The sequence below is a fragment of the Dromaius novaehollandiae genome, chromosome W, assembly GCF_036370855.1.
Source record: "Dromaius novaehollandiae isolate bDroNov1 chromosome W, bDroNov1.hap1, whole genome shotgun sequence".
In the NCBI taxonomy this organism is placed as follows: Eukaryota; Metazoa; Chordata; class Aves; order Casuariiformes; family Dromaiidae; genus Dromaius; species Dromaius novaehollandiae.
In genome coordinates, this window is record NC_088130.1 from 14,630,721 (window position 1) to 14,651,618 (window position 20,898).

Genomic DNA, 20,898 nt, shown 5'->3' on the forward strand with positions numbered 1-20,898 from the left:
GCTCCCTCCCTTTTCAGACAAAAGGCAAGAAAGAAGTGAACTCTCCCTAATCCAATGGCAAGATCTTGGTACCAGGACTGTGATGAATTGAAAAAATGGTAAAGGTTCTATTTCTTTACTGTACCTAAGAGTTTCCAAGTCACAGGCAATGTAAAACCTTTTCTTTCACAGTAATACACTAAGTCAATTTTATTATGAGATTATCAGAACTGTGGGAGAGCTAGGAGAAGATTTAGGATCAGACTTCAACCTGAGCTGCTCTACAACTACTACACCAAGAATGTCCAATCTCTAAACAGTAGAATTAATAAAGTTCTGTCAAGTAAAACTTCCATTTCTGAGATCACTTACATCTGGAAAAGATTTTTTTTTCTGTTAAATATCATCTTTTGTGAAAGGCCCACATAACTAGGGAGGAGAAACAGCTATAATAAGTGGTCTCCAATACACACACAAAGATATTTCTGCAATATATAAAACAATTCAAAGGTAAAAATTAAGATTCTGTCTACATTTTTAACATGGTATTCCTTTAAAACATTCCCAACCACAAATTCCAAGAGAAAGTAGTGAACCCATTTGTGTATAAAATATATCTCATTTTGTAGTAAGATTTCTAATGGTATAAACATCCATACTACAGACTTCCATAAGTTATCTAAGTAACTCTCCAAGACATGAACACAGTTAAAAATATATTCTAGGAAAGGACTAATTAGATAGTTATTTCTCCACGCTCCAATCCCAAAGAATGATCTCTTATTGCTTGCTTTTCTCCCTGCACTACTTCATAATTATTTCATATATAACTATAATATAACTATTATATATATAATAGTTCTTAATGCCATATGCAAACATCAGTGAAAAAACATCTAAGACCCCAATCCTGAAACCAGTCATGTTTAAAATTTAATCATGCAGGAAACCCCAATGCAGCCTAGAAAAGAACTCCCATGTTTAACATTAAATGCATGAACTTAGGTGTTAGGGCCTCAGTCTTGTAAACATCATAGTTCTAAAATAAAAGTGAATTGAGTGGTCAAAAGCTGTTCCTCAGAGGGATATCACTGTGTAATCATTTTTAACAGAAAATGGACCTGACACTTAAAAAGTCAGGTGTCAAATGGCCAATATACAGTGATTATTAAGAAGAAAGATAAGAGTTTCCATAAGAAGATGTTTTTCCAGCATTTTGGAATTACCAACATATACAAGAATTTCAGAAGCTGTACCAGTCTTAATTATTAGTTTCAAAAGACACTGACAGTATAGGAAAAAAAATAGTCTACCAGCTAGGAGCTGCTTTGGATTTACATACACATGTAATTTTAGAAGTGAATGCCACTCCTAAAGGACTCCAAATTCCCTCACAAAATAAATATTCTAAAAATCAAACACTGATGCTTACAAAAGTGAGTCAGTTCACTTTCCAATACCAATAAAGACGAAGGACAGTAAGAATGCAAGCAGTCACAGTTACTCATTAAGGAAATTAAGTAAGAGTACATCACACATACATTTATGCTATATATTACATTTATCAACAGATTAGATGCATTAGGGGACTGTTTCTTTACCAAAGAGATCAGAGCTAACCATAGACAATCACTGAATCTCACTTAATATTCTGAAGGATCAACTAAACAGAGTAACTACAATCAAAGTTACACAGCCCTGGAATTATTCAGAATACAACAAAAGCTTATATGATAGTACAGACATATTTAAAGTCACAGTAAGAAAAAAATGGTAATATCGAATTAATAAAAAAACATTATACCAACAGGCTAGAAAATATGAAGACAGCACAGATACTATATTAGCAATGATTACACTAAGAACAGATGTGCCATCTCAAATTTAACTACAGTGTCTCTTCTCCAACGACATAATTTATAATGCTGCATCTGACGCTAAGGGAAAAAATTATATCTGAAAGTTCTCAAAGGATGGAATAATTTAAAATGCTTCTATCCTAACACCCAACTCAGGCTCTGTGGCAGGACCCCTACACCCTATTGAGCCGCACAGAGCAAGAGAGTTCAGAAACTTTCTCCAGCAGTCCAGTCCACTCAACGATTCCAACACCAGAAATACAAGGAGAAAATACGCAGAGAAGGAAATGGCTCCTCAACATAGTCCTGGAGACTCCACAGACCCCTGGTCTTGGTCAGTCAGTCAGTCTCTCCCCCCCCCCCCCCCCCCCCCGCCCAATACACTCCAAAGTTTCGGCTGTTCGCCAGGAGGTACAAAACTTGAACAAGAGCCCCAACAAGTTTGTTTTGGTATGACCCTTGCAGAGTTTTTGCTCAGTCCCTTGTCCTGGAGCCCCGACGTCTCCCCTGTATGCGCTGCTGCTCCCATGTCACCCCCAGGGAATCAGCACCCTCCGGGCAGCGGGACGAGCACTCAAGAAGGTCACAAGCTCTGAGGGCAGAGACACCCCAAAGGAGATGGAGGGCGATACCATGACTCCGGTCTCTCCCCCCTCCCCGCGTGTTTTACCGCCTGGCGTCCAGACACCCGTCGTGTCTCCCGTGGGGACACACACCTGGCGGGGCAGGCATAACTCCACAGAAGTGTTGCAGAGGGTGTCAACTTCTGGGACCTTTGGGGGAGAAGATGAACAAGGGGGTAGTCCAGGGGAGGTGGGAAGAAAGTAGCACCCCCACCGCCCGCTCCACACACACTGCTTACCTGACACAAGGGCTCTGGTGCCCGGGGCAGCGCTGTGGCTGCCTCTGCCCTGGCTCTGAGCGTCTTGCTCCGGGAGGCTCGGCCTAGGTAGGGGTGGTGGCGGCTGCTGGCAGAGGGTGGGGGAAGGCGGCAGCTGGAAATGAGCGGCGCCCCCGTTCATGGCGAAGCTGAGGAAGCTGGAGTAGATCCGGGGGGACTCCTAAGAGGAGGAAGGGAGCTGAGGGGGAGGTGGCGGCTGCGGCTTAGGCAGCGAAGGGGGAGGGGGAGAAGAAGGCGGGAGGCGGCAGCGCAGAGGTGGGGGGCAGGGGGAAGATAGCGGAAGGAGCTGCCAATCTACTGGTCAGCCCAACTCCCCTACCCGCTTCTCCGGCCTGGCGAAGGGGATCTGGTCGATCTTCAACGCCGTCCTCCCCGGGCTTAGCGGATTCCCGGTTGCGGTTCCGCAGGCGGGCGGAGGGAAAGAGGCGGGAGTCGGGCTGCACCGCGCAAGGTTGCGAGTTGGCGGTGATCGGCATCACTTCCCCCCGCCCGCCCCCAAGCAGCTGGCGGCAGCCGGGATCTCCTCTGTCCGGGCAGAGCACGAGGGGCAGTGGGCACGGCAACAGACTTCCTTTCGGTCTCCCCTCCCCTACGAGGTAACAGCAGTGGGGCAAGAGGGCTGCCACCGCTCGTTGCCCCCCGGTCCGGGCTCAGGGGTACTAGACTGAGCCTGCTAGCCCGGCAGAGGAGGGGATTAGCTGCGCCTCCCGGCTCAAGGGGCGAGGGCCCAATGCAAGGGAGAAAACAAAGGCAGCATAGGAGGATACAATACCTCTTTCCCCCGCCTCCGCCCTGGAAACAATAACAGCACAACGTCAGGGAAGCGAAAGCAAAGCGTAGCTGAAGCAGCAAAGTGTCGCACCCCGCCCCCCCTTCCCTCTCGGGTGCTTCCTCTCCCGGCTCAGCCCTCCTCGTAGAAGTGGACCTTGCTGGTCCACTTCTCACTCCGGGCCTTGACCAGAAGTAGGGGGATGCCCCGCGGGTGCCTGTCCATGTATTTGATCCGCCTTTGTGTTTGTACACCTTTTCCTCTCCCTTTGTAGGGTAGGGGCAAGTCCTCTATCCCACCGCATTGGGTTGGCTGCTCTCAGGGAAGAAATTGCTTCCTTCCTCTGCCATCGGCCTCATTAAGTCGGTATAAATTATACATGGAGAGAAAGAAGAGTGCTCAGCTCACAGCCAGCCCTGCATTTTTCCACTTCCATACCAACTCCATCCACCTGGATCCCAAGGCAGTAGAGCCTTCTCAGAACACCGGCTCCCACACACGAGGGAATGCAGTGATCCAGGGAGGGCCCCATCCCCACCGGACACAAACTCTTCTCCCTTTGTTTTGCTCTCCCCTTCCTTTCTCTGCTTCTTTTCTTCCTTCCATCCCCCCTCCTTGCCTGTGCTTAGCTGCACCAGGAGGTCTCAGCTCAACCACCCTGGCAATGCTGGAAGGAGAAAGCTCTCCCTGCATTGTGTGCTGCTTATAATGCTAGGAACTTGGCACAACTCCCTCTCAGGCCTTGCTCCCTTCTTTCTTCCCCCAGGCTCCCCCCCTCCCTGGTGGTGGCAGTGACAGATATATTTTTGTACATATATTTTTTTCTCCTCTCCTTTAAAAAGCTTACAGCCAAAGCATACAAGCAAGGGAGGGAGGATAGCCCCACGTGGATCACCACATGTGCACATAGAGAACAGAAAGCCACTGGCTAGCAGTACTGCTTGGCACATGTATATGTGTGTGCACACAAGGCTATAAACTCAACAGGGAAGGCTTGAAAGAGTTTGGTAGATTTTTCCAGCCCTAGCTCCTCGCCATCCATGCACTTTCAATTAAGTGAGCCTTTGTCTTGCCAGAGTGGCCCTGCCACCCTGGTTCCTGAGAGAGCTGCACAAAGCCAGGGAACCTCTGCCTACAAGAAATGCGCAGCGATCAATCATATTAGAAAGCCCTGAGCAGAGCAGATGCACTGAACCTGCAATCATCCTTGTCCCCTTTGCACTCCTTCCTTGATTAGGACTCAAGCATCTCCTTATGTTCTAGCTCACTTAAACACTCATTCACTCACACTCACTCAAATACTCACACATCCACTCACACACTGACATAATCACTCACAAATACACACACACACACACTCCCACAGACACCACCTCCCACACTCCCACATTCACAAACACACACACTGTGCCCGACCAATAACCCCTACAATGGAAGAAGGCTCAGAGGGCAAGCTGCCCCATGAAGCTCAGGAATAGTGTAGGATGTGACTCATTAATCCTTGCTGTTGCACAGAAAACTGACTTTATCTCAACACAAAGGGCACCAGAGGGTGACCTTTGTTTTGGATAAGCAGCCATAGCTGTTAATTGGACCAGGTGTAAATGTTTCCTGAGTTGATCAGAAGAATGTGGGTGTCTCCCTGAGATAGCCAGACCAGCATGGGGGAAGTGTATACATGGCTCAGCCCAACATAGACTATAAAACCTGAACAACTACCAAAGGAATTTCAAAGAGAGCAATAGGCTTGAGCTGGCTTCAACCCATGCGTTCCTTTGGGGCAACTGGGGACACCCAGCGTTGTGACGGTGAGCATGTTATAGAGACCGGTAATGGGGATCACATTGGTATTGTGATTGAACTGTATAAGTGTATACACTGGAATTGTGATTTTGGTATATTGCTGTATCACTCTGCTAAATCAAAAATCCTGTGTAACATTAAATATCTTCAAAGTAAACTTTTATATTAAACATTACACTCTCCATGTGTGTGGAATATCTAAAAGAACCTGGTCAGAGAGTACTGGACTCTGACATTAATTGGCATCATGGACAGGATATTCCTGAGGGTGAACATTTTTCTATTGTATTGCTAACATTTTGGCAGTATTGGGATTTCTGATTTAAGGTTACAGTTGCGAATAAGAGCCTGAAAGAAGTGACTCACGCTGAGTGGGAAGGGTAGCGATAAGACTGGCTGCAGACAGGACCGCTACCATTAAAGAGGGTATAAACCATTACAAATAGTAATAAAGGCTGGAAAATACTAACTGATACACTTGAAAAAGAGGGATGGAAAAATCCTATCTGGGACTCTTTGTGAGTAGAACAACATTGTACTGATCCCAGTGATATTTGGGATGAATTTGAAAAATAGAAAAGTTCTAAAAAATTGAAGAAAGGAAAGGGAAGCAAGCCTCTGCTGGTTGTTAGGAAGTTGCTTATGAGCAGTAGTGGGAAAGTTAGAAAAGGAGATATGTAAGAATAACATGCTAGAGAGAGAGAAAGAAACAGTTATAAAAGATAACATGATATATAAAACAAGATGTACACAGCTAGAAAATAAGAATAGGTTCTTAGAATCAAAATTGCAGCCCCATATCATGGCCAATGCCCATATATGTAGGGATCACTTACTGCGGTCTACTCAAATAGACTCTGTTAAAGTAATGGCTGTTATGTATACCGAGGACAGTGAATGGTCAGGAGATATCTGGCTTGATCCCAGTCCTTCTCGCGATGATGATTCGAATGACATGGGAGAAGGAAATAACATGAAAGTAGTTGCTCCCATGATAAAAATGGAGCAAACACCAGATGCACCCCCTCAGACAACTGCGTGAGGTTTTACTTCCTTGGAGTTAACTCATCTCCAAACTAAGTTTTCAGCTAAAACTGGAGATACACCCTTAGAATGGATGGCCTGTATATGGGGAAAAGGAGCAAATCATGTTACCCTCACCATGGATGACGCTCAAAGCTTTGTATTAGGACTGGGAATTCTCCTACAAACCCCTACACCGCAGCAAGCTGACTTGCTGTGGGGCTGCACTGTGTGCCGGGCCAGGGGCGGCTCCCTGCCAGCGAGAGGGGTGGGAAGAGTAAATGGTTGTGGGAGAGCGCTCAGGAGTTACAAACTGCTATGCTAAAATCTGCTATCTCAGACATGCTGGATAGACCAGAGCCTGTAGATCAGAACAGGCAACCCCCAAATATTAACCCTTGGCAATCCCATGCCACTCAGGGGGATATACATCCTGTAGTTAAAAGAGCAACTACAGCACTTAAACCGCTTGCTCTTTCTACAATGACAGGATTAAATGCAGATACTCAGTGGCAGATGGTTCTGCAGCAGATGCTGTCTGCTTTACCCTTATATGAAATGTCAGGCTCTAAGGTAAAGATTAGGACCATACAAACGGTTAAACCCAGCCACAACACCGCTCACCCTCAATTCCAATCAAGAAATAAAGGCAAAGATTCTCCAGACGGCCTGTCTAAGGAATGCAGTCAGTGGTGTCTAGCGAAAATGCTTAGATAAAGGGTTAACAAGGCGGCAACTGCATGGTCTTCCAACTGCAGTGCTAAAACAATTAGCTGTGCTGGAGTTCCTCCTGCTATCAGACCCAGTTAATGAACAAAGCGATTCAAATGAATAGGGGAGCCGGCTCGGTTGTGCTGTCCGGGTCGTGGCTGCCAAGGCAGCTACAGGGAACCAGAGTCCGGAAATGTTGGTCGCTGTAAATGATAAGTATACCACAACATTTTTGATACAGGAGCGCAGGTTTTAATGATAGATCAGGGTACCTATGAAGGTAAAGCTCCTTTAGAGAAACAAGCAGTTTCAGTAGTAGGCGTTAATGGTGCAATTAACACCTATCCAGTTGTACGGGCTAAATTAATATTGTTCAATGGACGTACCATATGACCCTTGTTGTTATTGGGCAAAATGAATATTCTGGGAATGGATAATCTGAAAGGAGAGTCTTGGATAGATAGCTGGGGTAAATGGGAAATTGGTAGTCCTCCAGTTACAGGAAAAACTAATCTCCATATGATTAAGCCTATGAATCTCCTACAAATAGCCCCACACTTGCCTAACAGCAAACCAGTTAACATTCCTCAGTATAAGCTACCTGCCTCTGCCATAAAACCTGTGACAGAATTAGTCAAACAATTAGAGCAACGAGGTATTATCGGGGAAAAAAAAAACATTCACCATATAACAGCCTGATATGGCTTGTTAAAAAACCAGACGGGACATGGCGCCTGACTATTGACTATAGGGCTTTAAATAAAGCAACTGGCCCTTTAACAGCTGCTGTTCCTAGCATAGTAGATATAGTTAATACAATAAATGAATGTGCTTTTCTGCAGATAGGAGTGTTATATATAAAAGATATGTTCTTTATGATCCCAATACAAGAGCAAGACAAACCAAAGTTTGCTTTTACTTGAGGTGGAATACAATACACCTTTAATTGCCTACCCCAAAGTTTTAAACATAGCCTCACCATTGCCCATGCTATTTTAGCTAAAGAATTAGAATCAGTCATCCTCCCACCTGAAGTAACGATTTTACAATATATAGATGATATTCTAATTGGAGGACCAGATGAGAAAATGGTCTGCCAAAGTATGGACACTATTGTCCAGCACCTACAAGAATTAAATATTAGCATTCCTGACTCAAAACAGCAAGGACCAAGTCAAGAGGTTATATTTTTAGGTATTCAATGGATAGGAGGATGGAAGACTGCCAGAATCTGTATTAACAGAGATACAAAATATTCCGGCACCTTCTGATAAAAAGGAATTGTGGACTTTATTAGGACCTTTAGGGTTTTGGAGGTCACACATTCCTGGATTCAGTATTCTGGCGAGACCTCTGTATGATTTGCTGAATAAAAATGCGGTATGGAACTGGGAATGAAAACATCACGAAGCATTAAATGCTTTAAAAGATGAAGTTGTTACTTACTAGTCTATGGGGCTGATCCACCCTACACACCCATTTATGCTGCCTATAGGCATAGGTGATAGGGGATATCAATGGGGACTATGGCAACAAGATGTGCAAGGCAAAGAGGATTCCCCTATTACCTTTGGCTCTAAATCATGGCAAGGCTCTCAATGGATCTACACTCCCTTTGAGAAAGCGCTATTAGCGTCATATGAAGGGCTGTTAACTACCAAGCCATTAACTCAAGAAAGGGAAATCAAATTGTGTGTGCCTATTCCTATTTTAAAACAAATTTTAACTGGTAGACCTTTACCCCTAGGGGTAGCACAAAAGACTACAGCGCAGCGATGGGCTTTGTATATACATCATCGGGTGACAAGTGATGGGATGAATAAAGAAAACAGATTATCCGAGAGTGTAGAGTGAATTGGGATGCCTGTGGAGTACTCCCATCCGCCCTCCTCCCCTATAACTGACGCCCCTCCCTGGGACAGCGAGACCAAAGCAGGGGTCTGGTTCACAAACGGGAGTGCCCGGCGCATGGGGAAACAATGGAGAGGCAAAGCTGTAGCTCTATCGGTAGAGACCAAAAAAGCTTTCACAGAGGAAATGGATGGCTTGGCCCAGCTAGAAGAGCTCAGAGCAGTGGAAATAGCCCTGGAGCAAGGAGCCACTTGTGTCTATACAGACTCATATGCTGTATGGGCCGGTGCCACCCAATGGCTAGGGAAGTGGGTGAAAACCAATTGGCAAGTAAATGGTAGGGATGTATGGGGAAAAACACACTGGGAAAAGACTTATTGATATAGCTCAATCTAAGAACATATCCATAGGACATGTATCTGCCCACCAAAAACCTAAAAAAACCTGAGGCAAAGTGGAATCAGATGGCTGATCATTTGGCTAAAATAAATGTATTACAAAATTCTGAGGCAGAATGGCTAGGTAAATGGCTACACAAATAGCTAGGACACACTGGGAGTTATGATTTATTTCAACAGGCTGCAAGGAGAGGATGGCCTGTGACAAAAGCTCTGGCAAAGCAAATTGTAGACTCATGCCATTTTTGTCAAACAATGGTACAGTACATGTCAAAGGGACAAGTTTGCCAATCTCAGGGAAGGTAAACTACTCTGGGAAGCCTGATAAGTAGATTGTATTGGCCCCTTAAAGAGAACACCTGAAGGCTGGAAATATATCCTCACAGGAGTAGAAATAATTAGTGGTATAGGGAATGTGCACCCCACCCAAGCTGCAACTGGTCTATCGACTGTAGCTGGCTTAAACAGGTGGTTTGCCACTTTTCCCTTGCCCTGAGAAATACAATCTGATAATGGATCACATTTTAAGAATAAAGAAGTGCAAACTTGGTGTGCTTCAAATGGAGTACAATGGACTTTCCACCTCCCTTATCGACCTCAAAGCAATGGAATAGTAGAAAGGTAGAACGAACGGATTACTAAAACAACAGCTACACAAGAGTGAATCTATGAATACCTCTAAATGGGGATCCCATTTGTGGAAAGTTGTAAGTCGGCTAAATAAGCGACAAACTCCCATGGGAAGTCCCATAGATAAGGGATTCATGTCAGTAGCTGCATGAATTCCTGTTAAAACAGAAGTAAAATCCTATCAAAATCCTAGAGATGAGGTTGTGGTTAAGCACCTAACTCGGGGATCAATCTGGGTGACTCTTTTACAAAGGAAAAGGAGTATGGGATGCTGTAGACAGTAAAGGGAGTAAGTTAACCATAACTGAGGCTTGGATTATGTCCAAGACCTAGGTGTCTTCTCTTGCAGGAAAACGTGGTGTTACCTTGTCACCGTGGGAACACTGATAACTGGAACGGACACCCAAAACCTTTCTCTAATAGGTTCTGCCTTTTCACATTGCCCATAAAACAACTCGGGCATTGAAGATAAGTCATGACCCATCTTTAGAACTACAGTTACAGGAGAAATACCATCTGTAATAGCACGAGGTCAAAGACTGATAGTAGGCAATAATGTTACACTAACCCTAAGATCTTTGATTAATCTAAATTTAACTATTTGTAATAACACTGGATGGGAAGCTGTGCATGATTTTAACAGTAAAGTAAACTGGGTACTATGGACATGCAAGGCAACTAATCATACATTAGTGGCCCACAAGAAGTACACTCTAGGTGTAAACAATGAGAACAACATAATAATATATGGCAACTCTTCTGTAAACACCAGTAATAACCAATGGACAAGTCAATGTAAATGGACAAAATTAAAATACACAATCAGGAACAAGTGGTATCTTATAAAACATCCCAAACAACCTCTAAACAAAAGTACCCCCATGTAATGCAATTGCATGATGGATGAGAGCCTATGATTATGGCTCCAAAATTAATGACAATGAATGTACATTTGAACCTGACCAATGCATTAGTGCATGGAATAAGACTTGGGCCAATTATAGTAACCCTCTCTATGACTGGTGGCTACAAAATCATAGACCAATAAGACATAGAACTAAAAGAGATATTATTCAAACTCTGTTAGGTGGGATTGGTATGGGAACAGGAATATTGAATTCATTTGATATTGAAACCCAAGCAAATAAATTGTCAGTATTGGGAGAAACCAAAGCTGGTGTAACCGGAATGACTGCAAGCTGGCTATCAACAGCTTTACAAACTTCAGTACAAAATTGGCAAGGTACTTGGCACCTCTGGCAATACACTAATGTATTGCTGTGGTCCCAATTACTAACTACCAAAAATATATCACAAGAAATTGGCTCTGCTTTGTCATGTATTGTATTTCAGTTAATGAGTATATACCAAATCAATTGGATTTGAGTAGCCATTGAAAATAGTCAAGGACAAACATTGGAACGATTGTTCCCTGACCTAGTGAAAGACAAATTCAAAGGAGGATGGCTTAGAACTATTGAAGGCCCTTATTATAATGCAGCTACAGAAGAACTAATATTCCAATTGCTAGGGATTGGACAGATTAGGGACACTCACAAAAATAATACCTTCATGCTGCTTTGCTGTCATTCCTAAAGTCTTTAATGAAAATATGTGGGTACCTACAGTGGCAGGAGATCGTTTGCATGGTAATACTAACGACACTTATGAAATTAGTAAACATTGCACCTACTGGCTATCCAGTCGAGGATGGACCTGCCCTACCATGCCTAGAGCTCCAGAATTATGCAGTATGAAACACTCATCTGGTACCTGCATCTGGCAACGTATCTATGGTAATGAAACATGAGTATATGGCAATGGTTTTGGATGTGTGTGTGTATCCACTGTCAATGCTATTCACTTCGAAGATGATGTTAACTTTGGACCTGGCAACATTTGCTGTTGTAATGTGTCATATTTTTTTGACCAAATCACTGAGCAGACTTACTGGTTAACTGCTCATATGACTGAACAAAAAAAAGTCTTAACTTTGCACCGTTTAATACTTCAATAACACTCAGAGTAGCCTTCCATGAACTAGACAACTTTCTCAGACAAAACACCAAGGTTACTCAACATCTGTCTGAAATTGGAAAATGCTTAGAAGAAAGAGAAGTGAAAATGATATATGATAATAATGAACTGATTCAATTAGCAAAAGTAGAAACTAGTCTTACAGAGCATCATTGGTATGACATCTTTAAAGGCTGGTCACCAAAAGCCACCAATGTGCTGTGACTAATGTTACATCCTATGCTCATACTGTTAATAGTCACTGTATTGTTATTTTTGTAACCTTGATATTGATCTGTTATCTTAAAAATCAAATAGTACACATGAATGAAATATTAACTCAACTTAAATCACATACTAACCTATTGTAAATTACCGTTCTCTCTCTCTCTCTCTCCTCTCTCTCTCTCTCTCTCTCTCTCATATATATATATATATATATATATATATACATATATATATACACATATAAAATTCTTACCCTCACTGTGCACAGGAAAGAGAAGAGAGCTGGCCATTCATGCAATGAATCTGTTAAGCTCACTGTGCAACACCAGTAATCCTTAAATGTTGGTCTGAGCCAAGGGGTGGAATGTGACCGACCAATAACCCCTACAATGGAAGAAGGCTCAGAGGAGAAGGCTCAGAGGGCGAGGTGCCCCATGAAGCTCAGGAATAGTGTAGGATATGGCTTGTTAATCCTTGCTGTTGCGCAGAAAACTGACTTTATCTCAACACAAAGGGCACCAGAGGGTGACCTTTGTTTTAGATAAGCAGCTGTATCTGAGTGGATCAACTGGTGTAAACATTTCTTCCTGAGTTGATCAGAAGAATGTGGGTGTCTCCCTGAGATAGCCAGACCAGCATGGGGGAAGTGTATACATGGCTCAGCCCAACATAGACTATAAAACCTGAACAACTACCAAAGGAATTTCAAAGAGAGCAACGGGCTTGAGCTGGCTTCAACCCGTGTGTTCCTTTGGGGCACCTGGGGACGCCCAGCGTTGTGACGGTGAGCATGTTATAGAGACCGGTAATGGGGATCACATTGGTATTGTGATTGAACTGTATAAGTATACACTTGTGATTTCAGTATATTGCTGTATCTGTTAAATCAAAAATCCTGTGTAACATTAAATACCTCAAAGTAAACTTTTATGTTAAACATTACATTCTCCGTGTGTGGAATATCTAAAAGAACCTGGTCAGAGTACTGGACTCTGACACCCCCTCCCCTTGAACCCCCACCCCAAGCATGCTAGGGCTTGTTCAGCAGCCTTGTAAAGTGGGGGGCCTCAAACCTGCCTTTTACTTTTGTTTAATTACTTTCTATTCACATTTAAGCTTTAATTATTCATTCAGTTAGCTCTTATTAAAGAATGTTTTCTCCATTTTATACCTATGCTTTTATGGATATATATATATTTGATTTCTATATAATTATAAATGTGTGTGTGTATATATATACACACACATATATAATACAGAAATATGTGTATATGAGTATCTATGTATAAATCATATATTATACATATTTGTGCACTCCTTAATATATATTTCTATTTATGCATATATTGTATATAAATGTATATATTTTTATATCTGAGCACTTCCTGGTCCAAAGGAAGCAGGCAGCCAATCTGAGGGGGATCTGAGAACACAAGGGTATAATGGTTTCAAAAAAATGCAACCAGACAATCTCAGAGCATTGTGAAAACAGGTGGGGTAAGACATTGTCAAAATGGCAGCCTCTGTGCATGCAGTAGGGAGGAGCTTTCCTATTCTGACATACTTCTGGGTAATGACGCTTCACAAAATGGTGGCGCCTGTGATGGCAGCCTGCGTGCATGTGGTAGGCAGGAGCTTCCTCTTGTGACATACTTCCGGGTAATGGCGTTTTACAAAATGGTGCCCCCATGTATTTATCAGGAGAGGACTTTCTGCTCTGATGTCCTTCTGGGGCAGACAGGACAGGGTGGCTGGTCCTGCCAGCCAATCACAGAGCTGAAGGAAAACAGATGGGTTATGATGTTTTACAAAATGGCAACTCCTTACCATAGAATGGCAGCTGAAATAAAACGGCGGCCCCTGTGTATGCAGGTGGAAAGGACTTCCTGTTCTGACATACTTCCGGGTGAACAGGAAAGAGCATCTGGTCCTGCCAGCCAATCGCAGGGCAGCCTGTGACCACATGGAGTATGACGTTTTACAAAATGGCAACCCCGAGGGGCAAAAAAAGGAGGAGTACACAGACCACATCATCCAAAGGGGGGAGGGACTTCTGGGGCAAGTGGGACATGTGACCACCAGTAGAGGGGGGGGCTTCCGCCAGAAGTTGGGGGACAGGGTGCCTGTCACTTCTTATCTTACATAAAAGTTGTCCTTATACTACTGAGGGGGTTACAAAATTGTTAAGCCACATGTTAAAAGTGTGGCTCAAGGCGTTGCAAAAAAAAAAAAAAAGGTTGGCCACATTTCCAAGGCCATCCTGGACAAAGTCGAAACACTGGCAAATCAGGAGGGCTCAGGGCTTGTTTCTATTCAAAGAAAGAGCCTGAAAAGAAAGAGAGCCATGTCACACCCACAGAGGGAAGGCCCACCCCAGCCCTTTAAGAGAAAAAGGATGGTTGGCACCAGACAGCAGTCTGGCCAGGACAAGGAGGAGGAAAAGAACAACAAGCCAGGCCAAGCGGTGCAAAAGAAACAGAAAACCCAGAGAAAAAGGGCCCATTCTATTGCTGGAAAAGGAGATATATTTTAACAGGGATGGCTTTCATTCACGATTGCTCAGAAGACTCTACCAAATCTGAGCTGGATTTCTTTGAAGTGTCCCTGATGCAGACCAGCATTGAGAAAAGCCTGTTTTATTGAGGTGGCTCCACTTTCCACTATTGCAGAGTCTGCACCTCTGGCCTCTTTCATATCTGGGAATGGGGAAGATGGCATAGATCGGAACAACACTCTGCTTTATCTTTGTCACAAGACTGGAAGCTGATGGGTCCAACCTCAGTGTTGGTGAGGCCTTGGGCCTCATGAATTACCCGCTGGCCTCTATTTTCAGCCAGTTGGACGTGTTGCTGGGGGACCGACTGAAAAGCCGGAGCAACAGATGTTATTTCTACCGTACATTCATTGAGTTGCTTCTCAATTACAGTCATGATACGCTGTACACACACTTCTCCACAGGGCTGTTCTACAAAGACATGGCCGGGCAGCAGGAAGCGGTCATGCTGGATGGTGTTGGGAATCAGGAGTTTAGGCAACACTCGGCTCTGACAGCCCAGACTAGGAGGATCAAACTATTGGGCCCCCTCCACAGTGATCTGCTCTTTCAAGACAAGCTTTTGTTGAACAGCGTGGATGTAAAAATTAAGCTGACGCACAGCAAAGACAGCTTTTGTTTGATGAGCTCCCCGGTCTCAGGGGCCTGCAAGCTGGTTATTACCTATGCCTCACTGTTGGTGAAGAAAGTGAGAGGGTTTTTTCAGCAATTTTAAGTATTTTTGCTGCTATAAAGCATTTTTGGAGTTTGGGCATTTGTGGAAGGTTTTTTTCAGTGTTTTTAGGCCAACACTTGTTGGCCTTTATTGGCATTTTTACGCATTTGCTGGTGTTGGCGGGGGGGGGGGGGCTGGCGTTTTTCAGCATATTTGCTGTTTTGAAACATTTTTGGAGTTTTGCCTTTTTTTGGTGTTTCCTATCTTTTTAGAGCATTTCTGAGCTTTTCAAGCATTTTTATCATTTTGATATTTTGGGGAGGTTTTTGGTCATTTTGGGGCGTTTCTGAGGTTTTCAAACATTTTTGGGTTTGGGGGAATTTTCCACCATTAATGGGCATTTTTTGAGGTTTGTTGCACTTTTTGGAGTATGACACCTTTTTAAGCATTTTCACCCTTCAAAGCATTTTTAGGCTTTTCTGGGAAGTCTTGGGCATTTTTAATTTTTTTTTCCTTCACTGGCATGTATTGGCATTTTTGAAGGTTTCCCATTTTTGGGGGCCTCTTTTGGCAGTTTTGGAGTTTTCAGTTGCTTTTAGGCATTTGTTGGTAGTAGTACAAGGTCAACTTTTATCCAAGATGACAGGTGCCCCACCCCTACTGTCCATCACATTCCCCAGAAGTCCCTCCCCTCTTCCAGTCATGTGGTCTTTTTACTCCACCTCTTCTTGGACGTGGGGGGTGGGGGTGTCGCCATTTTACCAAAGGTAAAGGGGGTAATAGTCTGAAGGCAGGACAAGCCTCAGCAATATTTCCACAACCTCCTGGATCCGAGTTCCTGGCAAGCAGCAAACTTCCCTAGGTGACAGGTCAGCAGACAGAGGCCTCTGTCCCCCACACCAGGGGGTCACCCACTACTAACACTCACCACTCCTCCTGGTGCTCCTGCATGGCTCAGGTTTAGCCAGCTTGGGTGCTCCATTGGACAGAGCTCCCAGCCCCTCATCAGCCACAAGGGCACTGAATCTGTTCTGCAATTGCAACTCTTGAGGTGGAGCAGGGGCCTTCCTCCCAGTGCCAGAAGTCACAAGCTTCCAGCCTTCGCCATCCTGGGAGTCTCCACTTCCCACCCAGACAGGCACAGACTGCCTGCCCCGCCTTCAGTACAGTTGGGGGTTCAGGGTCTTGAAGCTGCAGGGTCTCAGAGAAGATCCAGTCAATCTCCTTCTCATCATCGCTGATGCTGTGCAGTCTGCTGACCTCCTCCCGCAGCTCCTTAACTTGGTGACACAGATCCTCAGTGAGCACACATCTCCTGCAGGCTAGGAGACCATCTCCTGCTGCTCCAGCCTTGGCAAGAGGCCCCAGGCACTCCCTGCATCCTGAGACCTGCAGAGGTCATTCTGCAGCTCCGTCTGGGTCAAGGTCTCGGATGTTAAAGGGTCAATGTCTCCAACAGCTGCTGGGGACCATGCCCTGTTGCATATCACAACCATTGCTGAGGATGTGTATCCTGTTATGAGCAGAGTTGCTTATGCCCTGCTGCACCAACTACTATCCCTGTTCACTACACTCTGGGCCAAGCTCTTATATAGGCCTCCCCCTAGCACTGGTTAAAAGGGTGCTTGACCCTCCCTAATCAGGGGTCAGCTGGAACAAAACATCAAAGCTCCCTTTGATCAAAGACAGCTAACAGAGCTTGTTAGAGCTACTAGAGCTTGCTAGAAATCAAGGCCTCCTGTAGCTATCCTTTCCCGGTAGCAGCAGGAGCCCTCAAATTCCTTGAAAGGTTCCCAGAAGTCCCTCAGTGATTCCAGAAAAGATTCCCCGAAGATCCAGAAGCAGAGCCTGGAATCTGCTGCACCAACTGCTGCATCTGTTTGCTGCCTCCAGGAGCTATGCTCTTGTACCCGCCAAGTACAAGAAAAATTTTGATCAACTGGAGCAAGTTCAGTGGAGGGCCACCAAGACGGCAGATTGTAGCCTGTAGAATGGGAGTGAGAACTGCCATTAGGTTAAAGGTGGAGGAACTCAGGGAGGAAGAAACACCTGGGGGGGGGGGGTGTAAAGACCATTGTCTCTGACAGCTGTTCCTCAGGGCAGCAGGGAATGCCTGGGAGCATGAGAGAGACCCAGGGTCCCTTTGCACAGTGTGATATAAGAGGCAGCAGACCTGGGCAGTGGCGGGCATCAACAGCTCCCATTCAGCAGCCTCCCAAGTGTGGAATCAAGGAGTTGAGGGTGTTTTGTGAAGAATGTGGACAGCTGTATGCTAGCTTCCCTCTTGCCCAGCTTTCTACCTGCCCTCTCAAGGCTACATCCTGAGCTGCTGGACACAGTTCTAGCTGTGAAACAAATGAGCACTGCATCGATTTTCAGCAGTGCATCATCTGAGTTCCCAGATTCCTGATGCAGTTGCATCTCTGGCTGCCAGGACTTCCCTAAGATGAAAATCAACATCGTTTCAGCCAGGAGTAGAGAATAACAGCAAGTGCATCACAAAAACATATTTTAAAATGGTAGCAAGGAGCTTTTGTAATCACCTGTTGTATTGCACTGGTGCAAGGCACCAGGGCTAGTTTTCATTATGATCCCAATAAGAAAGGCACTCAGACTCTATAAGATATTGCTTAAAATACCAGGAGCTAGCACTATAGGCAATATACTAGGAGTATAGGAAGTATACTAGCACTATAGGAAATATACTAGGAGCTAGCACTATAAGGAAAAAGAGGATGGTATAGAGAATCTTACATCCCCTCAGATGCTGGGAACCCCAAGTTGTGCAGCATCGGATGGACCTCCGGTCAGGGCACAGCATGCAGTGCAAAGCCTGTCCTTGGTGAGGTTCACCAGCATTTTGGTCTTTAGAACTCTTATAGGATTTTGTAGAAGAAAACAATTCTATTCATCATTTCTACTGTCAAGCAAAAGGATGTTCACATGAGAACTTGCTGCTTCACTTTTAGACAAGGACATGAAGGTGGTGCAATTGCTGGTACCAAGTGAGAGCTGCCTACAGGCTCCTCCGTTACGATTAGCTGGCTAAGTTTATCCTGCGGCCAAAGGATATGTGCAGCACAGCACAAGCCTGAAGGCCAAGCTATATGTGCAACTTAGTGCAGCACAGCACAGCACAGGCCTGCGCCTACTCAGATCAATTGTTATGTGGATCACTAACTCCTCGATGTACAATAGTCTTCCAGTTAGAATCACTGCACCTGTAAACCAGCAGAGCCTTTGGATTGGCTTTGGGAGCTACTAGCTATAAAGAAGAAGACAGGGACTAGGAATGAACAGCTCTCCCCTTCTCCTTTCCCATAACCTCAGTTCTCTGATGACAGTAGTGATTCTGCTCATGTCAAATTTCATGCTAAAGCCCCTATTGACTTCAGCAGGAACAGGCTTAACCTCGCTGACCATGAGGAATCTGGGGGAACTGGGACACTGCCTGATCTCTGGAGAACAGCATTAACCCCAGCTGTTTCCCTTTGAATAGGTGTTCAGGAAAAGACTCGACTGCCTATGTGGGTGCCTGGAGAAAAGTCAAGCTCTGCACCTGGCAGGAATGGGAATTCTTTTATCTTCTGCACTAGTGCTAGTCGGGGGGGGGGGGGGGGGGGGGGGACGGACACATTGCTGACTACCTCTTTTTCTGCTGTGTTATTTCTCCAATGGAGGAGCCTTCTCACTCCAAGCAAAGACCCATCCAATACCAGTACTGGAGCAGGTGTGATAGTTAGGGATTAAAAACTAAAACTGTCACAGAAACTCAACTCAGCTCCCAACTTCTGCTGGATTTCAGTGGTATTCAGTTTCCTAAGCTCAAAACCTTTCTAAAATACTCCTTACCTGCCCACATTTCACTCAAGCCACAGGGGAGGGGAGCTGTAATTGTAGAATGGTAGCCATTTAAGTTGCCAGTGTGTTCCATCAAATACTTGGAGAGGCCAAAGCTGTCTTTAAACTTATTGAAATTTGGCCCTTTCTGCTAAAGTTGGCTAATGCTTCTGCTGTGAATCCTGGCAACTTTGGTTCTACAGTGAGTCCAGTGATTCTATAGAAAAGTACCAAATGCTACAAAATCAAATCCTGCTCAACATATTCATACATCACTTGACTGCTGCAATGAGGCAGGTGAGTAGGATTTCATCTGCTGGTGTTTGCTAGTTCATAGGCTCATAGGATAGTTCACATTGGAAGGGACCTCAAGAGGTCTCTAGTCCAAACCTCTGCTGAAAGCATGATCAGCTATGAGGCCAGACCATGTTGCTCAGGGCTTTATCCAGCCTGGTCCTGAAAACCTCCAAGGATGTAGACTGCACAACCTCTCTGAGCAACCTGTTCCACTGCTTGGTGAAGAAGCTTTTCCTTACATCTGGTTGGAACCTCTCTTGTTTCAACTTATGCCTGCCGTCTCTCATCCTCCTGCCATGCACCATCATGAACAGCAAGGCTCCATCTTCTTGATAATCTCCTCGTAGGCATTGGAAGACTGCTATTAGATAGCTTTTAAACCTTCTCTTCTTCAGGCTGAACAAGCCCAGTTCCCTCAGCCTCTCCTCATAGGACATGGGCTCCAGCCCTGACCATCTTGGCGGCCCTCTGCTGAACTTGCTCCAGTTGAGCCACGTTTTTCTTGTACTGGGGGAGGGGGGATGGGGTTGTCCAAAACTGTACAGAGTATTCTAGATGTGGTCTAATGAGTGCTGCGTAGAGGGGATAATCACTTTCCTTCATCTGCTGGCTATGCTCCTGTTAATACAACCAGGATACTGTTGGCCTCCATCTCTGCCAGGGCACACTGCTGGCTCATGTTCAGCTCGCTGTCTACCAAGATCCCCAGGGCCTTTTCAGCAGAGCTGCTCCCCAGCCAGTCAGTCCCCAGCCTGTATTGTTGCAAGGGGTTATTCCTTCCCAGGTGCAGGAGTTGGCATTTGTCCTTGTTGTATTTCATTAGGTTCCTGTCAGCATATTATGCCAGACTGTCTAGGTCCCTCTGTATAGCAGCCCTGCGCTCGTGTGTATTGGCTACCAACTCCCCAACCCCTCCCACCAAATTTGTGCCATCTGCAAACATGATGAGAATGCACTTTGTCGCCTCCTCCAGGCCATTGATAAAGATATTAAGCAGGACAGGGCCCAGGATAGACCCCTGCAGTACCCCTCTTGTTACTGGCCTCCAGGTAGAATACGACCCATTAACCATTACCCTCTGAGCCCAATAATCCAACCAGTTCTCTATCCATCTAGTTGTCCACACATCCAAACTGCAACGTCCTAACTTGGATGGGAGACACTGTCGAAAGCCTTCCTAAAGTTGAGGTAAATGACATCCGTTGCTCTCCCCTCATCCACAAATCCAGTCATTTCATCATAGAAGGCAATCAGGTTGGTAACACTTGATAAATCCATGCTGACTGTTCCCAATCAGCTGTTTCTCCTTCATGTACACAGAAATGGGACAACTTGTTGGTGAAGACTGAGGCAAAGAAGGCATTGAGTACCTGAAGTCTGCTTG

At 44.9% G+C, this 20,898-nt stretch overlaps 1 protein-coding gene and 1 long non-coding RNA gene across 4 annotated transcripts in view; one reads left to right on the forward strand and one right to left on the reverse strand.

Moving 5' to 3' along the window:
• The window catches only part of LOC135323550 (E3 ubiquitin-protein ligase RNF38-like), a 178,458-nt gene extending 174,890 nt beyond the window's left edge, over positions 1 to 3,568 (reverse strand). The window contains exons 1-2 of one of the 3 annotated variants that reach the window (XM_064500271.1): positions 3,512 to 3,568; positions 2,701 to 2,899 (exon numbers count right to left, since the gene is read on the reverse strand). In XM_064500271.1, coding sequence (XP_064356341.1) covers positions 2,701 to 2,860 — 160 coding nt within the window. In that variant the 5' untranslated portion in view covers positions 2,861 to 2,899; positions 3,512 to 3,568. The other 2 variants (XM_064500270.1, XM_064500272.1) reach the window with 2 other exon arrangements.
• Positions 3,569 to 6,066: 2,498 nt separating this feature from the next.
• Positions 6,067 to 13,110, forward strand: LOC135324288 (uncharacterized). The gene is made up of 2 exons (XR_010385654.1): positions 6,067 to 11,720; positions 12,437 to 13,110. It is a non-coding gene; the product is annotated as an uncharacterized LOC135324288 (long non-coding RNA).
• Positions 13,111 to 20,898: the final 7,788 nt, after the last annotated feature.